Genomic DNA, 21,410 nt, shown 5'->3' with positions numbered 1-21,410 from the left:
CATGCCTCAATAGTTGTCTTTGTTATGTTTATTAAACATTAATATGGAGGGGAACATGATTTCAGATTTTTTTTTTAATTATTGGTGTTTGAGAATCGTGTTTCAATATTTTGCTATGCACCTTTAGGTGTACATTAAAATTTACAAATTTGATATGAAAATATACAAAAGTAGTTCAACATGCATGTTAAACAAATAATTGTTTTCTTATATTCCAAATTAAAGTTTACATCTTTTAAACTTTTGTCATTATGCATTTTTACTGCATTTTTACTGTATACGAACCAACAACCATTCGTCAGTGTTATCTTCAATGTCCAGGTATAAATACATTGACACATTTACTTATTCATTAGACAGCGAAAGAATATGTTTTTCATGCAGCAGTATAAGACAGGATGAAAAATGTCAACATGCTATCAGTTGTGATAAGGATGAGGTAAGTATTCATTGGTGTAGCAAGAACATTGATTGAAATCATACAGTAATATATCTTACAATGTATCAAATTCGTATAACGTTGACTCTGTTGTAAAGGTAGATAATTATATACAAGAGGGACGAAAGAAACCAGAGTGACAGTCAAAGTCAAAAATCGAAAATAAACTGACAACGCCATGGCTAAAATTGAAAAAGACAAACAGGCAAACAATAGTACACATGACACAACATATAAAACTAAAGAATAAGCAACATGAACCCCACCAAAAATTTCTCCCGAGGGGTAAGCAGATCCTCATCCACATGTGGCACCTGTCGTATTGCTCATGCTATAATATGAAACAAAAGGTAAATCACTTTTGAGTTATCATAGAGTGAAAAACTGAACAGAAAATGCGATGATGATTCAATCAGGGTGAAACAAATTAGATTTTGCAAAATCGAAGGACTTTTTCTGAAAGAATAGAACTATTGGTTATCATCATAATTGTAGTCAGGAACTCTGCAAATAAAGATCAACTGTTCTTTGATCAGTCAGGGGCATTACTTAAACAAGTAACAATTAAAATTACTTATACAAGTAATGTTGAAAACGAGGCTTATTTAAATATAACTTATATAAGTTATTTTTCTGAATATTATTTGTATGGGTGTCCAAGAATACAGATTTTACTAGCTTTAAATAATTTTCACAGTTATCTGGTTATTTTTCCCTTGATATATAAAAACTAATTCTTCAGAAACACTAATTAACTTTCCGACGCACTTATCTTTCATACCGACGCTTCTGGGTCAAAGATTGGTCTTTTGGGACTATTAAATTATCATTTTCCTCTAAAATCTTGAAGGTAGACTGATATAAATAGATAGATACTTGTGAATTAATTAAGACCTGAAGTTATTTATAATTTGTAACCTAAATCAATAACATATGTGCCTTAGATAAGTGTAATTGCTATTTTTTTCAAAAATGTTTAAAATAACTTATTCAAGTAATATTTTTGTCATTATTTTCAAAGTAACCGTTTATCTCTATACTCCTCTCAAATCTGATAAATTCTTTATTTTATGATATAAAATGTTGTTTAAAATCACGAAAACTACATTGAGTCTATGTTTCTATTGAAAATTAAAATAACTCTATTAAGTAATTTTATTATTTTTAAAATAAAAAATTACTTATATAAGTAATTAAAAAAAATAACTTGTTTAAGTAACGCCCCTGACTGTTGATAACAAAAAAGATATTCATTTTAGTTCCAGCTTATCTGATTTTTTTATTCGAATTTCAATTCACTGCATGTTGATTGATTGTCTATTATTGAAATGGATGCTTTAAACTATAATCTGCACATTCAGAACGAGACCGATACTCGCAAAAATAAAAATCGTCGGAAGTACACACATTCGTTAACACGTCACTACATGGAAAAAGTATGACCAACACCAACCCCAATCTAAATGGGTTACATTGTTTTACTGTATGATGTTATTCAACATGATGTTCACCCAACCCATTCCAAATGGGTCACATTGTTTTACTGTATGCTGTTATTCAACATGATGTTCACCCAACCCATTACAAATGGGTTACATTGTTTTACTGTATGATGTTATTCAACATAATTCTCTCAACCCCAATCCAAATGGGTTACATTGTTTTACTGTATGTTGTTATTCAACATAATTCTCACAACCCCATTCCAAATGGGTTATATTGTTTTACTGTATGCTGTTATTCAACATGATGTTCACCCACCCCAATCCAAATGGGTTACATTGTTTTACTGTATGATGTTATTCAACATGATGTTCACCCACCCCAATCCAAATGGGTTACATTGTTTTACTGTATGCTTTTTATCAACATGATGTTCATCAAATCCAGTCCAAATGGGTTACATTGTTTTAATGTAGGCTGTTATTAATGCTTACTAACCCCAATCCAAATAAGTTACATTTTTTTACTATCTGATGTTATTCAACAAGATGTTCACCAACCCCAATCCAAATGAGTTGCATTGTTTTACTGTATGCTGTTATTCAACAAGATGTTCATCAACCCCAATTCAAATGTGTTACAGTGTTTTACTGTATGCTGTTATTCAACATGATGTTCACCAACCCCAATCCAAATGGGTTACATTTTTTTTAATGTAAGCTGTTATTCAACATGATGTTCACCAACCCCAATCCAAATAGGTTACATTGTTTTACTGTATGATGTTATTCAACATGATGTTCACCCACCCCATTACAAATGGGTTACATTGTTTTACTGTATGCTGTTATTCAACAAGATGTTCACCAACCCCATTCCAAATGGGTTACATTGTTTTACTGTATGCTGTTATTCAACATGATAATCACCCACCCCAATCCAAATGGGTTACATTGTTTTACTGTATGATGTTATTCAACATGATGTTCACCAACCCCAATCCAAAGGGGTTACATTGTTTTACTGTATGCTGTTATTCAACATGATGTTCATCAATCCCAATCCAAATGGGTTACATTGTTTTACTGTTTGCTGTTATTCAACATGATGTTCACCCAACCCATTCCAAATGGGTCACATTGTTTTACTGTATGCTGTTATTCAACATGATGTTCACCCAACCCATTCCAAAAAGGTTACATTGTTTTACTGTATGTTGTTATTCAACATGATTTTCACAACCCCATTCCAAATAGGTTACATTTTTTTACTGTATGCTGTTATTCAACATGATGTTCACCAACCCCAATCCATATGTGTTACATTGTTTTACTGTATGCTTTTATTCAACATGATGTTCATCAAACCCAGTCCAAATGGGTTACATTGTTTTAATGTAGGCTGTTATTTAACTTGATGCTCACTAACCCCATTCCAAATAGGTTACATTGTTTTACTGTATGCTGTTATTCAAAATGATGTTCATCAATCCCAATCCAAATGGGTTACATTGTTTTACTGTATGATGTTATTCAACAAGATGTTCATCAACCCCAATCCAAGTGGGTAACATTTGTTTACTGTATGCTGTTATTCAACATGATGTTCATATGTATTTTTTTTAGTTGTCCTAACATTTTTTTAGATTTGTTTTGTTCAGAAATATTACACAAATGGAAGCGAAACGAAATACGATGTTGGTTGTACATTTAAGGAGGTAGGGATTAGTAAACCTTGTTATCGTTGTACAATACATGTTGTTCTTATCAACACTGATTTGACCTATAGCTGCAATTAGTCGCATGGTACAGACACTGTGACCGAAATATGGCTACACTTTCAACAAAATGTAACTTTAGTCCTGGCAATCAAACAAATCAAAACTGGCAACCATATCAGAATAATATTGAACCTCATCATATGTATGAGATTTTCGTAATAATTGCTGGACTGGTAAAAATGTCAAATAAAGTAGTATACCGCTGTTCTAAACTCGTAAATCCATGGACAAAAAACCAAATCTGGGTAACAAACTAAAACCGAGGGAAACACATGAAATATCAGAGGAGAACAACGACACAACACCGAAACGGACCAAGCATCAGACAAAATCCCACGAGAATAACAAATATAACATCTAAACCAAATACATGAATTTGGGACAAACAAAAACATAGACAACGTATCCATTTATATTCAAGTCCAAAATAAACTGCCGTGACTAAAACACAGAACATAGAAAACTAAAGACGGAAAAACATAGACCCAACAAAAATATCAGGTTCACGGGAAGGGTAATTTTTACACCTTTCATCTTTTTGGATCAGATAATTCTTCACTACTTTTTTGCATTTCACATGTGTTTAACATTGATTTATTTTTGAAGATCACGTATTATAAGTGTTTATAACTTTTAAACAAATTTATTTTTAGATGTGCCAAATGGATGTAACAGGACATGTAATAGGAAAGAGAAATGAGCACGCCCATATTCTATGCCAGCAATGTTGCAATGATTCTAATGTATGCAACCATGATCTTTCCTGTCAAAATACAAAATTAGGTATGAATTCAGATTTGTCATTAATTGTTAGTCTTGATTTATCATGCTTATATGCTTATCCCAGTCTAGAACGTGTTTATGTTAAAAAAAAAAGAACAGATTTAACTGAATGAGCTAATGTTTCTGTCGTACAGACCATACTTAATACGGGGAACAAGATCTGCTTACCCTTCTGGAGCACCTGATATCAGCCCTATTTTTTTATGTGTTCGTGTTGCTTATTCTTTAGTTTTATATGTTGTGTCATGTGTACTATTGTTTGTCTTTTTCATTTTTAGCCATGCCGTTGTCAGTTTATTTTTGATTTATGACTTTGACTGGCCTTGTGGTATCTTGCATCCCTCTTTAATATTATAGAATTATTTTTTTCTATTTTCAGTCGTTGCACAGAAATGTCTATCTTGTGATAATGTGGACAATCCGAAATCCTGTAATAGTTCAATGACATGCGCAAAAGATGAGGTATATCATATTAAATATCTATACTCATAGTATCGATATTGACATTATATCAACTTTAATAAGTAGTTTTTTTATATAAATTAAACCGTTTTGAATGATTTTACACTAGTCATTTTTTGGGGCCCTTTATAGCTTTCTGTTCGGTGTTAAACAAGGCTCCGTATAGAAAACGGTATCTTGACCTTTAATGGTTAACATTTATAAATTGTTATTTGGATGAAATTGATTTTTCGCCTGCGCCGGTACCGCGAACGTGAGAAAAGCAATCGAGTTGCGACGAGCAATGATTGTTGATCACTGTTTTACCTATGACGATGTTGAGTTTATTGCATGCATATGCAACGCCACGTGTACCCTTAGTTTTAAGCGTTACTTTCCATATCACTCCACTTCGCAGAGAAGGAAAATTATAGTGAGAATGATAGTTACATAGTTACATAGTGTTGGATAAGAATGGGGTCAGTAAATTCTATATTGGGTGAGAGCATATTGTATTGAGAATAATAGTACTTCATTCTTATATAAGAAAAATTCCATTTTGTTATAGGTGTGTTTTCTCCACAAATATATGACTGAGACACAGCATGTGAAGTATGATCTAGGATGTAAACACTCAACGGTATGTTTAAGTTCAATGTAAAAATATATGTTTGCTCTTTTTTTTCATTCAGTCAGCTTTTCTAAACTTATGATAAGAAACGAAAGAGGTTAGAACTAACTTATACAAGGAAGTCAGGTGTGAATAAAAAAAAGGAGATGTGATATGATTGCCAATGAGACAACTCTCCGCGATAGAGCCTTTATTTTTCCGGGAAATTTAAGATCTACATAAATCGGAACTCGGAAATGAATTATTTATCCGTTGAGATAAATAAATATTTCATTCATGTCGGATATTTGAACTCCCTCATATAGCCCTCCAATTAACTGTAAACCTCTTTGCAGATGTGTTTTCATGGATTGAATATATTTGGGCGCCGATTATCTGTTGGCAGACATTTAACATGCGACAAATGTTGTGGAGGAACACACCATTGTAATATTAACTTGCAATGTGGACACCAAGAGCGTAAGTATCCAATCCACAAACTCTTACCAATAGTACAATGTGATGTAAAACTTATGTAACATTAGGTTTCATTGGCTAAAAGTTACCGTGAAATAGGACAATATATCGAAATGAGTTTTGCTTTAAATTCGACTTGTGATTTAAATGTAATTCATTTTAAGAAATAATTCTAATTCAAATCATATTTGGCATAAGTGTAACTGACGAAAGCAAGAAGTCCAGTTAAGAGGTATAAAACAAGCATGGTGGTCATATTTGGAATAAAGCTAGGATTTTGTTCGAAAGATATGTATGGCTAAATGATATTTTCGAAGTTATATGTCCATGTATATAAACTGTCATACTGATATAACACATGTTTCGTATATCTTTCGTGCATTGATTCGCCATGTTCAAAAACAACGTATAACATACAAACCGCTTGTTTCATTTGGACATCATCAGACATTTTGAATGTTGACCTACAAAATTAATTCCTTTCTAATACGAACGACATTTTCCTACAGTAAACTCGATGATTTTAACCGTAAAGCATGAGAGGTAAAGCAAACCGCAGAAGGTCAAACATTGAACAGCCTTGTCTTCCACCGGAAGTAACATCATATTTATTATGAATGATCACAGCTTAATGTAAGCCCACCTTTAGCATAAGTGTAACTAACGGTCGAAAGAAGTCCAGTTAAGAGGTATAAAACAAACATATACATGGTGGTCATATTTGGAATGACGCTCCTTGTTTACAAAAAAACCCGATATTTTCTATAATTGATTGATTGATTGTTGGTTGCCTAACGTCCAGTTGCAAATATTTCATGCATGTTCAGGACGAGAACAAGTTAACAATAAATACAATAAGTAGGTCCTGTCATTTTGACGGCCATTGGAGATGATGGTCAGGGAAATTTGGACTGCCACTGAAAAATTATGGTATATTGGATAGGGAGAGTAAATTTGCCTTGCAACAGGCCATGTACGTACCTCTCCAAGGGTTATGGTAGGATTCTTATCATGCAAAGAGCATGGCAGTCTCTGTACACTAGGCATTGTATTTAACGTTTCCTTTTTGTCTGGACGTGACTGCGAACTTGATACATCCCGCACAACCAAACGGACGCCCCACTTTGTCAAGCGTCTTACTGTCGGTAGGGAGAAGTCCAAGTGACCATATTCCGTTTCCAAAGTCACCCTTGGGGGATATTTTCTATAATAAAAACGTCTCACAAACAGTTAGCTAGTACCTTAAAATATCATTTCAGGTATCCATATACATATATGAAAATACTTTTCAAAAAAATATAACATGTGATAAAACGTTAATATTTCGGTGGCACATTATGAGATATCTATTTTCTAGTAAAGTCAAAAAGATGCGCCCTTTGCATATCGTAGGTCTCATGAGTTTAGCAATAACAGATTGCTCTGGTTTATTTTATCCAGTTATCAGCATTTCGGGTTTGACATGAATATCAATTAGATGGTCATTTAAAAAGTTTCCTGTAACAAAACATTGAATTTTTGGAAAGTCTAAATATTTTCTTATCCCAGGAGTACATTACCTTAGCGTATTTGGCACAACTTTTTGGAATTTTGTTCTTGTTTTGCTTCATAACAATTTTGATGAGTCTTATGTAGACAAAACTAGCGTCTGGCGTATTGAATTATAATACTAGTACTGTTGTTAAGAATTATTTTTAAAAAAAAATACTGGACAAATTGACATGTTTTAGAGATAAGTAACTAGAATTCTAACTTCAATGTTATAACAGATGCATATAAAGTTATAAAAAAAGTGATATAAAAAATACCGAACTCAGAGTACAATCTAATCGGAAAGTTCATAATCACATGGCAAAATCAAATGACAAAACACATCAAAAACGAATGGACACAGTAATATTTTAGTTGCTTGAAAAAGGATTAGGGTAATTCTATAAAGACGTACTTGCTATCAACTGCAAAGAACGAACTTATCATATATATAAATTAAGGAGTACAAGAAGACGATCTAAATGATTCAATCTCTTCAACAGAGGAAACTACATCAGAAGCGACAACAGTTGGGCAGACGACAACTGTTGGGCAGACGACAACAGTAGATCCTAGATTTTCAGCATGCAAAGGTCCTATTACAAAAAGTGATGAGAATTTATTTATTTTTACATCCAACGTTGGTTCTTTTAACATCCACCAAATTGATAGAAAAACAATCTGCTCTGTTGTTGGGTTGTTGTCTTTTTGACACATTTCCCATGTCCATTCCCTTTTCTATCCAAACCAGTAGAACAAAGAACAAGAGTGCACACACTGAAATGTCGCGCCTTCTTTACTAATCCTTGATACAATCTCCATAGACCTAAATATAAAGCTTTATTACAACTGTCACATAAACTCAACATTAATCAAGAAAATGAAACATTGATCAATGAACCATGAAAATGAGGTCAAGGTCAGATGAACCATGCCAGGCAGACATGTACAGCTAACAATTCTTCAATACAACAAATATAGTTATATACTTATTGCTTAAAAATAAAGAAAAACAGACCAAAACACAAACACTTAAAACTAAGCAATGGACCGTGAAAATGAGGTCAAGGTCAAATAAAACCTACGTAACCGACATATAGATCATAAAATATTTCCATACACCAAATATAGTTGACCTAATGCATAAAGTATTAGAAAAATAGACCAAAACACAAAAACTTATCTATAACCACTGAACCATGAAAATGAGGTCAAGGTCACATGACACCTGCCAGTTGGACATGTACACCTTACAGTCCTTCCATACACCGAATATACTAGACCTATTGCTTATAGTATCTGAGATATGGACTTGACCACGAAAACTTAACCTTGTTCACTGATCCATGAAATGAGGTCGAGGTCAAGTGAAAACAGCCTGACAGGCATTAGGACCTTGCAAGGTACGCACATACCAAATATAGTTATCCAATTACTAATAATAAGAGAGAATTTAACATTACAAAAAATCTGAACTTTTTTTTCAAGTAGTCACTGAACCATGAAAATGAGGTCAAGGTCAGATGACACCTGTCAACTAATCATGTACACCTTACAATCATTCCATACACCAATTATAGTAGACCTATTGCATATAGTATAAGAAAAACAGACCAAAACACAAAAACTTATCTATAACCACTGAACCATGAAAATGAGGTCAAGGTCACATGACACCTGCCAGTTGGACATGAACACCTTACAGTCCTTCCATACACCGAATATACTAGACCTATTGCTTATAGTATCTGAGATATGGACTTGACCACGAAAACTTAACCTTGTTCACTGATCCATGAAATGAGGTCGAGGTCAAGTGAAAACAGCCTGACAGGCATTAGGACCTTGCAAGGTACGCACATACCAAATATAGTTATCCAATTACTAATAATAAGAGAGAATTTAACATTACAAAAAATCTGAACTTTTTTTTCAAGTAGTCACTGAACCAGGAAAATTGGGTCAAGGACATTGGACATGTGACTGACGGAAAGTTCGTAACATGAGGCATCTATATACAAAGTATGAAGCATCCAGGTCTTCTACCTTGTAAAATAGAAAGCTTTTAAGAAGTGAGCTAACACCGCCGCCGCCGTAACCGCCGCCGTAGCCGCCGCCGGATCACTATCCCTATGTCGAGCTTTCTGCAACAAAAGTTGCAGGCTCGACAAAAATCACAAAAATTGCTTCGAAGAAATTTTGAAACGGAAAGTCAAATGACAGAACACGATCTCAAATACACAAAACGAATAAATAAAACCGTCATATTCATGATTTGATACAGAAATTTATTTGCGAAGAAAATTGTGGCTTGAACCATGTTTTATAGTAGGTAGCTTAACCTTTTTCATGTATGGCAGTCGGATACAAAAACCCATTTTATATTGACAACTATGTGTAAATAAAACAAACCGACATCATACGTAAAAAATGTAAAAAATAGAGGTACAGTAGGCAACGTTGCGTCATAATCATAAAAACTTGAAACACAAACAAACAGCAACAAAGAAGCACAATAATGAGGTTTATTTTCAAACTTCCAGTCTCTTTAAAAATCTGTTTGAATATATTTTTTTAAGTTCGCAATGCTGCTACAATAAAGTTTACTTTTTGGTGTAACTTACTTTCCTAATGACCATGATGACACTATATTTGATTTTTAACAGATACTGGAGAGTTTTACTTGATACGAAACAATGGTTTCCTGAGTTTTTTGTCTACTTTTAAACTACATTTATCATCGTCTAAAGTTAAATGGTTAGTTATATACAACCCTGCTATCGGACTATGTCAAAACATATCGATCTTTAATACTTCACAAGAAATCGATATTCCATCAGAATTCAAAGTCACTAGAAACGAAATTGAGAAGAAAGGAGTACACATACTTACGTCCAGCAAAACTGATTTGTATGCATTATATAAGGATTCGATTACCAATGAAGGATTTTTTGTTTCACCAAAAGAAAAGCTATCAACATCGTATGTTATTCCGTCTTTCGTCCCTTCTGGAGGTGGGGAATCGTTTATCTGAATCGTTGCTACATCCGTCGATACAGACGTAAATATAACATTAAAACTACTCGATAAGAACGAAAGGTAAGTTTTAACAATACAAAGTATGGAGATGGGGATACAATTTACATTCACTTAGCAGAAAGGGGAACCCTTGAACTTTCCAGTAATACTGACCTCACAGGAACGATAGTCCAATCAAACAAAGATATCGGAGTACAGTCTGGGGTTGATGGCGCGAAAGTACCCGTGAATAGTGGTTTAATGAATCAGTGATGGGAAATGGTACCTCCAGTTAAAGAGCTAGGAACGACATTTGTTATACCACCATTATTTGATAACAAACGATTTATATTACGTTTAATCGCTACACATCCAAATACATCCATCACTCTCCTCGGCAAACAGTTGAAACAAGCCACCAAAGTAGTGGACAAAATTGGGGGTTACATAGATATCAACAGCAACACCTCTATAAAAGTAGAATCTGACAAACCAATAATGGCAGTGTATTATCAGCAGGGTGAATTTAAACCTTTTATGGTTATAATTAAACCAGAAGGGAAGCTGGAAGGAGTTCAAGCGTTTACCATTCCAAATGATGGGTTAAGACATCATATCCTTATTACCACGAAGAGTACTGAATACCCCTTTCTACAGATTGACGGGAAAGGTATTATCTATAAAAACCCACATATGTACGATACAGAAAGTTTAAATTCATCGTATGTTGTTGCAAGGGTGGATATCGGTCCTGGACATCATACCATTGGTTCGTTATACCCGATGGTAATGAAAGTCAAACCCGGAATTATCATCTTTGCCGATTCCGACAACGACATTGCGTATGGCTACCCTGTGTAACAAATGTCTAATAAATTATAATTCAACATAACACAAAGTTAAGTTTGTTATACATGTTGACTTTCGTAGTAAATCGTATGGAAAACTTAATATATTTACGTCACATCTTTGGGAAAGAACATAACCACTTTAATATTAATCTTATAAAAAAGTAAAATCACAAAAATACTGAACTCCGAGGATAATTCAAAACGCAAAGTCCCTAAATCAAATGGCAAAATCAAACGCTCAAGAAAACTGTCATATTCCTGACTTGGTACAGACATTTTCTTATGTAAAAAATGTTAAATAAACCTAGTTTTATGGCTAACCTAACCTCTCACTTTGAACATCGGTATACTAGTGTTGACTTTATTTGATATCAGTCTCATCAACTTTCATAGTGTGTATACTTTTTTCAATCAACGATATCTGTCTGCATCTAATTGATCAAAAAATATATCGAAGAGGTATTTTTATCGTTCGACTGCTGTCTTTTTGATTTTGCAATGTTTTCAATTGTTTAAATCCTCCGGATCATAGTGTGTGCCATGTTGCACATTTAGGTTTTCTGAAACGTGCTTTGTATATAAAAATAAAATATGATGCATGAGTACTAAATTAGACATCTCTACATTCAAGACACAATCAAGTAAAGAAAGCAGTTATAGGTTATAAAACGATCTTTAACGCTGAAAAGTAGGCTATATCCCATCGAACTAGAGATAAAAGATACTACAGATACAGTTAAGTCGGCTTCATATCTGGACTTACATCTAGAAATTGACAATGAGGGTCGGTTGAAAACAAAACTTTACGACAAAAGAGATGATGTCTGCATACGGAGTATATACCTCCCAATTGATACGATATTCCCGTGCTTGCAATTTCTATCATGATTTTCTTGATTAGGGTTACTGCTCACAAGGAAGCTATTAAACCAAGATGATGAAGTTGAAATCATCCCTTCGTTAATTTTACGTACAGAAATGATATCGGATATGTTCCTTACGTCGTAACTACAATCCAATTCCCTTTTGTGAATGTGACCTACCGAATTATACTATTTACCGGATTTGTAATCACATAAGCAACACGACGGGTGCAACATGTGGAGCAGGATCTGCCAACCCTTCCGGAGCACCTGAGATCACCCCTAGTGTTTGGTGGGTTGTTTATTCTTTAGTTTTCTATGTTGTGTCATGTGTACTATTTTTTTTCTGTTTGCCTTTTTCATTTTTAGCCATGGCGTTGTAGTGTGAAACAATACAAACATAAAAAAGGCATCACAAAAATCGAAACGAGAAGAGAAAGTATCCAATAAATGAGAAAAATATAATAGTTTAGATCTAACGCTGCCATGTTCACCAAACATATCACGTCCTTGACGGACATACACATGGATACCAAAGTAAATGATATTATCAAGATTCATTACCTCCAGAACAAAGTAACAGTTTGAAATAGTAAAAAAGTTTTAAAAATGGTATTCTGAAAAAAAACAAGACTTATACATTTTGTCATCAAAACTAAACAAGAATGAAAAAAAATTCTTAAGCAGTTTTGATGAAATTTTATTTATATATCTATACCTGTCAAATTCTATATAGTTATCAAAGGTACCAGGATCATTATTTGGTACGTCAGACGCGCGTTTCGTGTACACAAGACTCATCAGTGACGCTCATATCAAAATAGTTATAAAGCCAAACAAATACAAAGTTGAAGAGCATTGAGGAACTAAAATTTCAAAATGTTGTGCCAAATACGGCTAGGGCAATCTATGCCTGGGATAAGAAAATCCTTAGTTTTTCGAAAAATACAAATTTTTCTAAACAGGAAATTTATAACAATGACCACATAATTGATATTTATGTGAACACCTAAGTGCTGCCTGCTGGGCCGGTGATACCCTCTGGGACGAAACGTACATCAGCAGAGGCATCGACCCAGTTGTGTAAATAGTCAATAAAGGTACCATGATTATTATTTAGTACGCCAGACGCGCGTTTCGTCTACACAAGACTCATCAGTGACGCTCATATCAAAATAGTTATAACCAAACAAATACAAAGTTGAAGAGCATTGAGGATCCAAAATTCCAAAATGTTGTGCCAAATACGGCTAGGGCAATCTATGCCTGGGATAAGAAAATCCTTAGTTTTTCGAAAAATACAAATTTTTCTAAACAGGAAATTTATAACAATGACCACATAATTGATATTTATGTGAACACCTAAGTGCTGCCTGCTGGGCCGGTGATACCCTCTGGGACGAAACGTACATCAGCAGAGGCATCGACCCAGTTGTGTAAATAGTCAATAAAGGTACCATGATTATTATTTAGTACGCCAGACGCGCGTTTCGTCTACACAAGACTCATCAGTGACGCTCATATCAAAATAGTTATAACCAAACAAATACAAAGTTGAAGAGCATTGAGGATCCAAAATTCCAAAATGTTGTGCCAAATACGGTTAAGGTAATCTATGCATGGGATAATATCTTTTTAAGATAATTTAAAACCCATCTTTCTGAGAGATGTTTTATATAACGATAAGGAGATGTGATATGATTGCCAATGAGTCAACTATCCACTAAATTTCAAATAAAATAGATGTAAGATATTTTAAGAAACTGTACGGGCTTGAAAAATGAAAAACACCAATATGCTCGGCTTTACTATTGATGATAACATGTTTATGTTTCTTAAAGCAAATTAATTCATTCATACCCTATCTCGATAAAAATTACTTTTTAGTCATTATAGAAGGTGCAATACCGTGTAGCGTGTTATTTTCGCGGATAATAAAATTCGCGATCTTTATTGAAAAAGGTATACGAACTATTGTGGGGGTAAACATTTTTTGCGAATTTAAAACATTTTTCATGTACACTTTTACATGTTTTACTTTTAATTTGCCTGTATTTCATTTTGGCGATTTTGTTCTATCAGCGAAATTAGGCGAACATTCACATCCCATGAAAATAACCCGCTATACGGTACCATCAGATATTGTAAAATGCTGGGAATTTTAGTGACGCCAACAGACGTTTGACACACTCTATACTTCTTCCTCTTACGTATAAAAAATTCAAGGATCCCTAGTTTCTCGACCATCTGAAGATTGTCTTTTGGATTATTGTAGTTTTTATTAATGTTTCGTTGCTGTACAGGTCTTGTAGACAAATACCTGAAATTTATGTGTAATCATCAATCATAGCAATAGATACAGGAAGATGTGGTGTGAGTGTCAATGAGACAACTCTCCATCCAAATAACAGTTTATAAAAGAAAACCATTATAGGTCAATGTACGACCTTCAACACGGATCCTTGGCTCATACCGAACAACAAGCTATAAAGGGCCCCAACATTACAAGTGTAAAACCATTCAGACGGGAAACGGTCTAATCTATATAAGTAATGAGAAACGAGAAACACGTATAAATTACATAAACAAACGACAACTACTGTACATCACATTCCTGACTTAGGACAGGTGCAATGACTATATTCAAGTTTATTCAAACACTCTTTGCTGTGCATAGAAACAGCTCTTTGAAGAGCAGATCATGACACGAATACTCTATATCTAGGACTATAAATGTGGATATTTACAATTAAAAAACAATGCATGAACAACTGTGATGCATTTCGGTAAAGTACGCGTGTTCTCGGTTATCCCAGATGCTTATTAAAACCAAACAACAAATTGGCAGTATTTTGCCACAGCCGTTAATATTATTATTCTCATAATTTATACATGTTGTATACAACTGAAAAATGAGGTTACCCGCATATTGCTGATTATGGCAACCGTACTGTCATATAAATTACTACCACAGATAATGGTAACTGAAGATAGGATTAAAACAATTTGGAAATCACCGTGGGAACATAGGTGATGGATCGAAACCCTTACATTGTTCATCTAGATCTGTAGTAAATTATCCTATTCATAAAACAAAATGTTTTTTGATGCAGCGAATTATGCCAGATTGACAGTGAAACAGAATAATGATTCATTGTCAACCGCCATATAATGGAAGTTCGCTGCCAAGCTGTGAGCCAAATACATCCACAAAAAATCAAAGCAAACTTCAAGTTACATGTAACTACTAGTAAAGTTGCTCAATAAAATCGTAAAAAAACTGTATATATCTACAGTAAAAATTCACACAAGATCAATTATACAAAGTTTGTCTTAGGTTACAATATTATATTTATATCACTGAGACAAAAACACAAAACAAAACAACATATTTCATACTTATATATCAGTAGAGGGGAAAACATGACCATTGGTTTTAAGCATAAAAAACTCAAGACCACCTTGAATTGAATTTTTAAAAAAAATATTGTGATTTCCTATAACAGACAAATGCACCCCATCAGATTTATACATTTTTTTAGTCCTAGAAATGTCTGGATAGCATATTAAACCATTACTATATAATTCCAATATATAGTTAGCTACTGCATTATTAACCCTGTATCTACACTTTTCCATTGCCTTACCACCATAAGAATATCTCCATTTAAACGAGGCAACATTTGGGACCACACAATTTTAGTGTCAGGCAAGTCCTTTGAAATAAAGGTCATAGATTGTATTCAACTTTTCTCTTCAGTCTTTAGTTTTTATATTCCCTAAATCATTAGCACCTACATGTACGACTAGAAATTTAGGAGGATCTTCATATTTTTTATTATTCTTATTTGTCTTCGAAGCTGACTTATACCCATGCCCGATTTCCCTTGTCACCACATTTCTGTATTTAATCTGTCAAGACAGAGGTTAGTCCCACCCTTTCCATAACTTACTGCTAATTCTCCTATCTCAAAAGACCATGATTGGCTAACGAGAAGGCAGCTTTAAACAACTTAATTGCATAACTGGAGGAACAAACAAGTGAAACTGCGAGCTACTCCTCACTGATAATACCCCCGCCGCAAGTGGATAATATTAATAGTGTAAAAATATGCAAGTGTTCGGTAAACAGGAAGTTGTCAAGTGATCAATCTGAAAACGCATCACACGGTATAGCTGACTTAGATAAACCCTGAAACCAAATGTCAGAAATCCTTGTATTGTAGTTCCTGAGAAAAATGCGACGAAAAATATTCATGGAACGGACGGACTGACTGACGGACTGACGGAAGGACAGACAGAGGTTAAACATTATACCCCCCTTTTTTATAGCGGGGGTATAATAAACGGTAGAATTTTAACTATTTATAGAAATAATTCTTTGGTAATAGGCAATCTTGAATCCCTAATTTGGCCTTGACCGGTTAACTCCCTCCATCATTTTTTATAATAAATTTTAGTAAAATCTCCCAAGACATTCAATCTACTGAAAAAAAAATATCCCTGCTAAATAACCCTTAATAGAGGAATGCGAGTTACTTGCTTGAAACAAATATGCTATAAAATTGCACAATTCATACAATGGTATTGGTCATACATTTATAAACTAAACAATTTTCTGAACTGATTAAAGGCCAATACACCTCTTTGATATGTTGTTTCGGTACTTTGGGCAACTGAACTATCTATAAGGAACCCAATTATAGTTTAAAATTAATGTTTAAATCTTCTGGTATCCCTGCTGGGGTCATTCTGACTGTTTATTTGGTCTTATTTGCGAAGGCAAATTATATTGCTTGAATTGACAGTTTATAACTGAGTGAACACCATGACATTGTATACATGCAAGACTATATTGACAAAATGAATTGAAACAATTGCCCTTATAATTAAAGGCATAGCACTTCGACGTTTTAACCACATTTCTATTAGCAGAAAATGTATTGTAACCAGAAGAAACTACTTCCAAATGTTGTGTGCCAATACTATCAGCCATATATAATAATCAAAGCTCTGGATCTACTATAGCCCATGAACTTGCCGGATCCAGTGTTTTGCGCAACCTAAATTGCTCATCATATAACTTCCAACCTAAATTATTAGGATTTCTTTTTGCACCCAAACGTACAACTGACATGTATTTAAGTAATTCTTGTAATCTACCTGAATGCACAGTAAAATATACACTAACATAAATGATAAATGCTGATGTCCATTGGTCAATAGACCCAATTTTGTTTTGCATATTTTCTGTTTGCACAATAAATTCACCTCCACTAAAAACAAGCTTTTGTGTAGCCTGCTGAGTATTGTTAATCAACAAAATGCCTAAATCAATAAATTCACTTTTCTTAATTTTTTCTCTAATACTTTGAAAAACATTAAAAGCAATATTAGCATGCATGCTGGGTATCTGAATAGGGTGGTCAAAAGTACTAAATGGCATTGCAAAACTTGAGGCACCATAAGTATTACCTAAGGAATACTTCTGGAGGATCTTGACTGGTTACAGTGTTGCACACTCTTTGGTCTGGTAGTGGTACTTTTGAGTATAAAAGGGTATTAGCTGTGCTCGTCAAATCGACTGGCACTGTACTTGCGCTGGTCTATATGCCTGCCCCTGTCTGTGAAAACAACATTGGGTATGTACCAGTAGAACTAGTAACGGGTATGAATGGTGTACCAGTATCAACTGTAGGCAACTGTGGTGCAGTTACTGACATAGTGTCAGGTACCCTCTGGTTAGCCTTTTTCCTTTCTGATGCAGCAGCCACTATTGGCAAATTTTTCCTTTTCCTGGCAGACCGCCTGAGCTGTGCTGACATGACTTCTAAAAGAATAACTAGAATTAAAAAACACTGTCTGAATATTCGGTTAATCCAGATTGATTATTGCTTGATTAAATGTCCAGTAGAAAATATCACACATGTGTAATTTATATACTTAGCAAAATACTGATGTATCACAAAATGCACAAAATAGCTAAATTAAATTAAATAGGCTGTGACCGGTTTATTATTTAAAATAATTTCAAGTAACTCTGCACTCCATTATCCATCAGGAACACCTATATTCGATAATTATTATGATGATGTTATTGTTTACATTAAGTACCAATTGACCTATTGTACACCGGTGAAACATTTTCATAGAAGGCGAAACAACGGAGACTAGTGTATTTATTATTAATGTGGATTCTTGTTCCTCGAACAGAAGTTTTGCAATAATATGCATACATGTAATGCATACGTTCCCACATCTGACACCATGTATAAAGTTTGCTTCAGCTTTTAAGTGATAGAACTCAGTACGTTTAACTACATATTTAATAACAATACAAAGCATTATGGGTACATTCCATTTAAGTGTGGAAATAAAAAATAAATATATTTATTAAAGTTATGTACACTGGTATGTAAACATTACCAGGTGTATTTGTTTATAAAATTACACGTGTTTGAAAGTATATAATAGGTTAAATGTTTTTCATTGGTCGAGTTAGAACTGACCATAGCCAGAAATTAGCAGTGGTTTTGCTAATTAATATTCATAATATGTAAATGAGAATTGTACCACGTGATAGTACTTTGAACTGGACTGGCTTGATAGGCTTGATATCATTAAAATCTTTAAAATACGGATATTATAAGTTGCCCGTCACAGAGTTCTTATTTGCAATCACTTTGATATTTCCGTAAAGTTGTCAGGCGGTCAAAATCAAAACAATGAACGCGAATTTAGTGAATTTTTCGTACTTTCGTGAGTTTATTCTTCTTGAAATAGTGACATTTTAATTTTACGTGGGAACCTAGAGTTCAACGACTTCACATACAAGGTTTGGACTTGCTTATTCTTTGGAAATTCAAGTTTCATATTTCAGCCCGGCAACCTGTTTTTGGAATGACCTTGTAAGCCAATATTTTCAACACGAAGTTTGCAAATTTGACGTTTCAGCCATTTTAGCCTGTATTTTACACTGCAATGTTAAAAGCCTCTCGCTTCGATTTTTAAAATAGCTCAGGAACCTGTATTTTTGCAACAACAGTCATTATGTTTCGTTTAAATGGTGTATATTGTTGTGTATATTCATTTTCTGTCCCGGCAACCTGTCTATCACTTAAATTAAAATTAAAACAGACATTTTTTTCAAAATTCCCTATCATTTTAATGTAATTTCCGTGACCCGTATCCGATTTCTTTAGTATAATATTCAAATAAGCAAAGTGGCGTTGATTTCTGGATATGCCATAATATTTGAAAAAGGTCATTTCAAATATTTCGTGCTATACATTTTGCGGTTTTGTATATTAAAGATATTGTCATTCGAGGTTCGCTTTTGGTGTAGTAAAGTTTCCCACCCTCCCAGCCGACTTAATGTATTCTATTTGTGTTATTTTTTTATTAATGTGAATAATGATGTGTGTAAGAACAGAATTTTTATTTGATTCATAAAATGTATTTTCGTACATAATGAAAATTGTTTTTATTTTTGTAGATTGGTTTTTGTATTTGTTACCTGCAGCGGCCTAGGCAGACAGTAACACTGATGAACGTTTTTTACGTTGCATTTGTCTTTAATAAAATTAAAGCTTTGCTGCACACTGTCAGGCGAGCTGATCCCATACAAAGGTGTTGAGTTGATTTTGTAAATAATTTATGTTCGCTTGAAGTTATGAATTAGAACATAACTAAATTAAGTATGCGGACCAGGGCGCGTCTTATAAATTCAAGTATTGAAACACATGAATGTGGGCGTTTAGCCACGATGATATTCCTTTCACATGATAATGGACACAATTAATCAACGAATTGAATATTTTGAAATGGCTCCGATTTGCATACCAACACGAAAGGTTATTTCAAAACTCGCCAGATAAAATATTTTTGCTAATTATTCTGGTAGTCCTAACATGTTACCAAGAAGCATTATTTACCATTTATTTATATTTGAAAATAAGCAATGGCAACGAAAAAAAATTGAAAGAAAATTCAATAAACCATGTCCTCTGATAACAACAGGTTATTTAAGCAGCCTCTTCTGTTGGACCCGAATTAAAAAGGATCGTGACGTCAAATTGTATGAAATATCAAACAAAAAAGAGACACATGACAATAAAAAGTATAACGACAATTCTTTATCTCCCAAAATATAGAAAATCAAGCATTTTCAACGCAGCTTGGATATTTCTTATTTTTTCTTGTTCATCAGACTTGTGAGTTCTTGAATATTTGTTATATTTCAGACGTGTCAGTTCTTGAATAATCCCCATGCTGTTGGGCGACGTTTGTTTGTTAATTCGCCTACCTCAATAACCAAGTGTTGTGGTACAGACAATTGCAACAGTAATTATTTCACATTTTACATGTTATATATATTTTACATTTTACATGTCAAATAATTACTACACTGTAATCACGCATGATTCTTTAATCAACTTTATTACACAATAACCTTTATCATTCATGATGACACGAGGTCCAACAATAAAGTTCACAGGTAAATTTAATAAAAACCTGATAAAATCGTGTTTTCATGATCCTGACTAAAAAAAATAATTATAACTAAAGTATTGAATGCTTCTTTTTCTACCTTCATAGGAGTGTTAAAGCGTTGACCGTGCACGCATTATTAAAATGAAGCGCATCCGCGCTTCATACAAAATGTACTTCGGTCAACGCTTTTACACCCCAATGAAGTTACAAATAGAAGCATTCAACTGGTAATATATTTTACATTTTCCATATTATTACACTGAAAACAAAGAAGATTTACTTAAACACAATTGGCAGTCTTGTTTTGTTACTTGAAGACATCATCGCATTGTGCATACCAGTTCACTGTCGGATGTTAATCATATTATTTGTTAAAATAAAATATATCTGATTTTGAGGTATACTTGTCCCTTTGGTATCTTTCGTCCCTCTTTTATTGTATGCCGACATCTTTCGTCCCTCTTTTATTGTATACCGACATCTTTCGTCCCTCTTTTATTGTATACCGACATCTTTCGTCCCTCTTTTATTGTATACCGACATCTTTCGTCCCTCTTTTATTGTATACCGACATCTAGGATCGTACTATCGCAATATACAATCAGTCTTGTTATTTGCCTTAATCTGCTAATTTGTAGACAGATGTGCATTTTTATTGGCTAAACTGGTTTTTTATATGAAG

The 21,410-nt window shown here is 33.8% G+C and overlaps 1 protein-coding gene across 1 annotated transcript; it reads left to right on the top strand.

Annotated features, from left to right (window-relative positions):
- The first annotated feature begins 313 nt into the window (after positions 1–313).
- Positions 314–11,047, top strand: LOC134718385 (uncharacterized). The gene is made up of 8 exons (XM_063580884.1): positions 314–439; positions 3,528–3,599; positions 4,316–4,445; positions 4,825–4,907; positions 5,455–5,526; positions 5,853–5,976; positions 8,007–8,111; positions 10,170–11,047. Exons 1-8 carry the CDS (start codon positions 314–316, stop codon positions 10,535–10,537), a joined length of 1,080 nt encoding a protein of 359 aa, XP_063436954.1. The 3' UTR covers positions 10,538–11,047.
- The last annotated feature ends 10,363 nt before the right edge of the window (positions 11,048–21,410 follow it).

Source organism: Mytilus trossulus, chromosome 5 (assembly GCF_036588685.1).
Source record: "Mytilus trossulus isolate FHL-02 chromosome 5, PNRI_Mtr1.1.1.hap1, whole genome shotgun sequence".
Taxonomy (NCBI): Eukaryota; Metazoa; Mollusca; class Bivalvia; order Mytilida; family Mytilidae; genus Mytilus; species Mytilus trossulus.
This window is presented reverse-complemented; position numbering and strand designations above follow the sequence as displayed.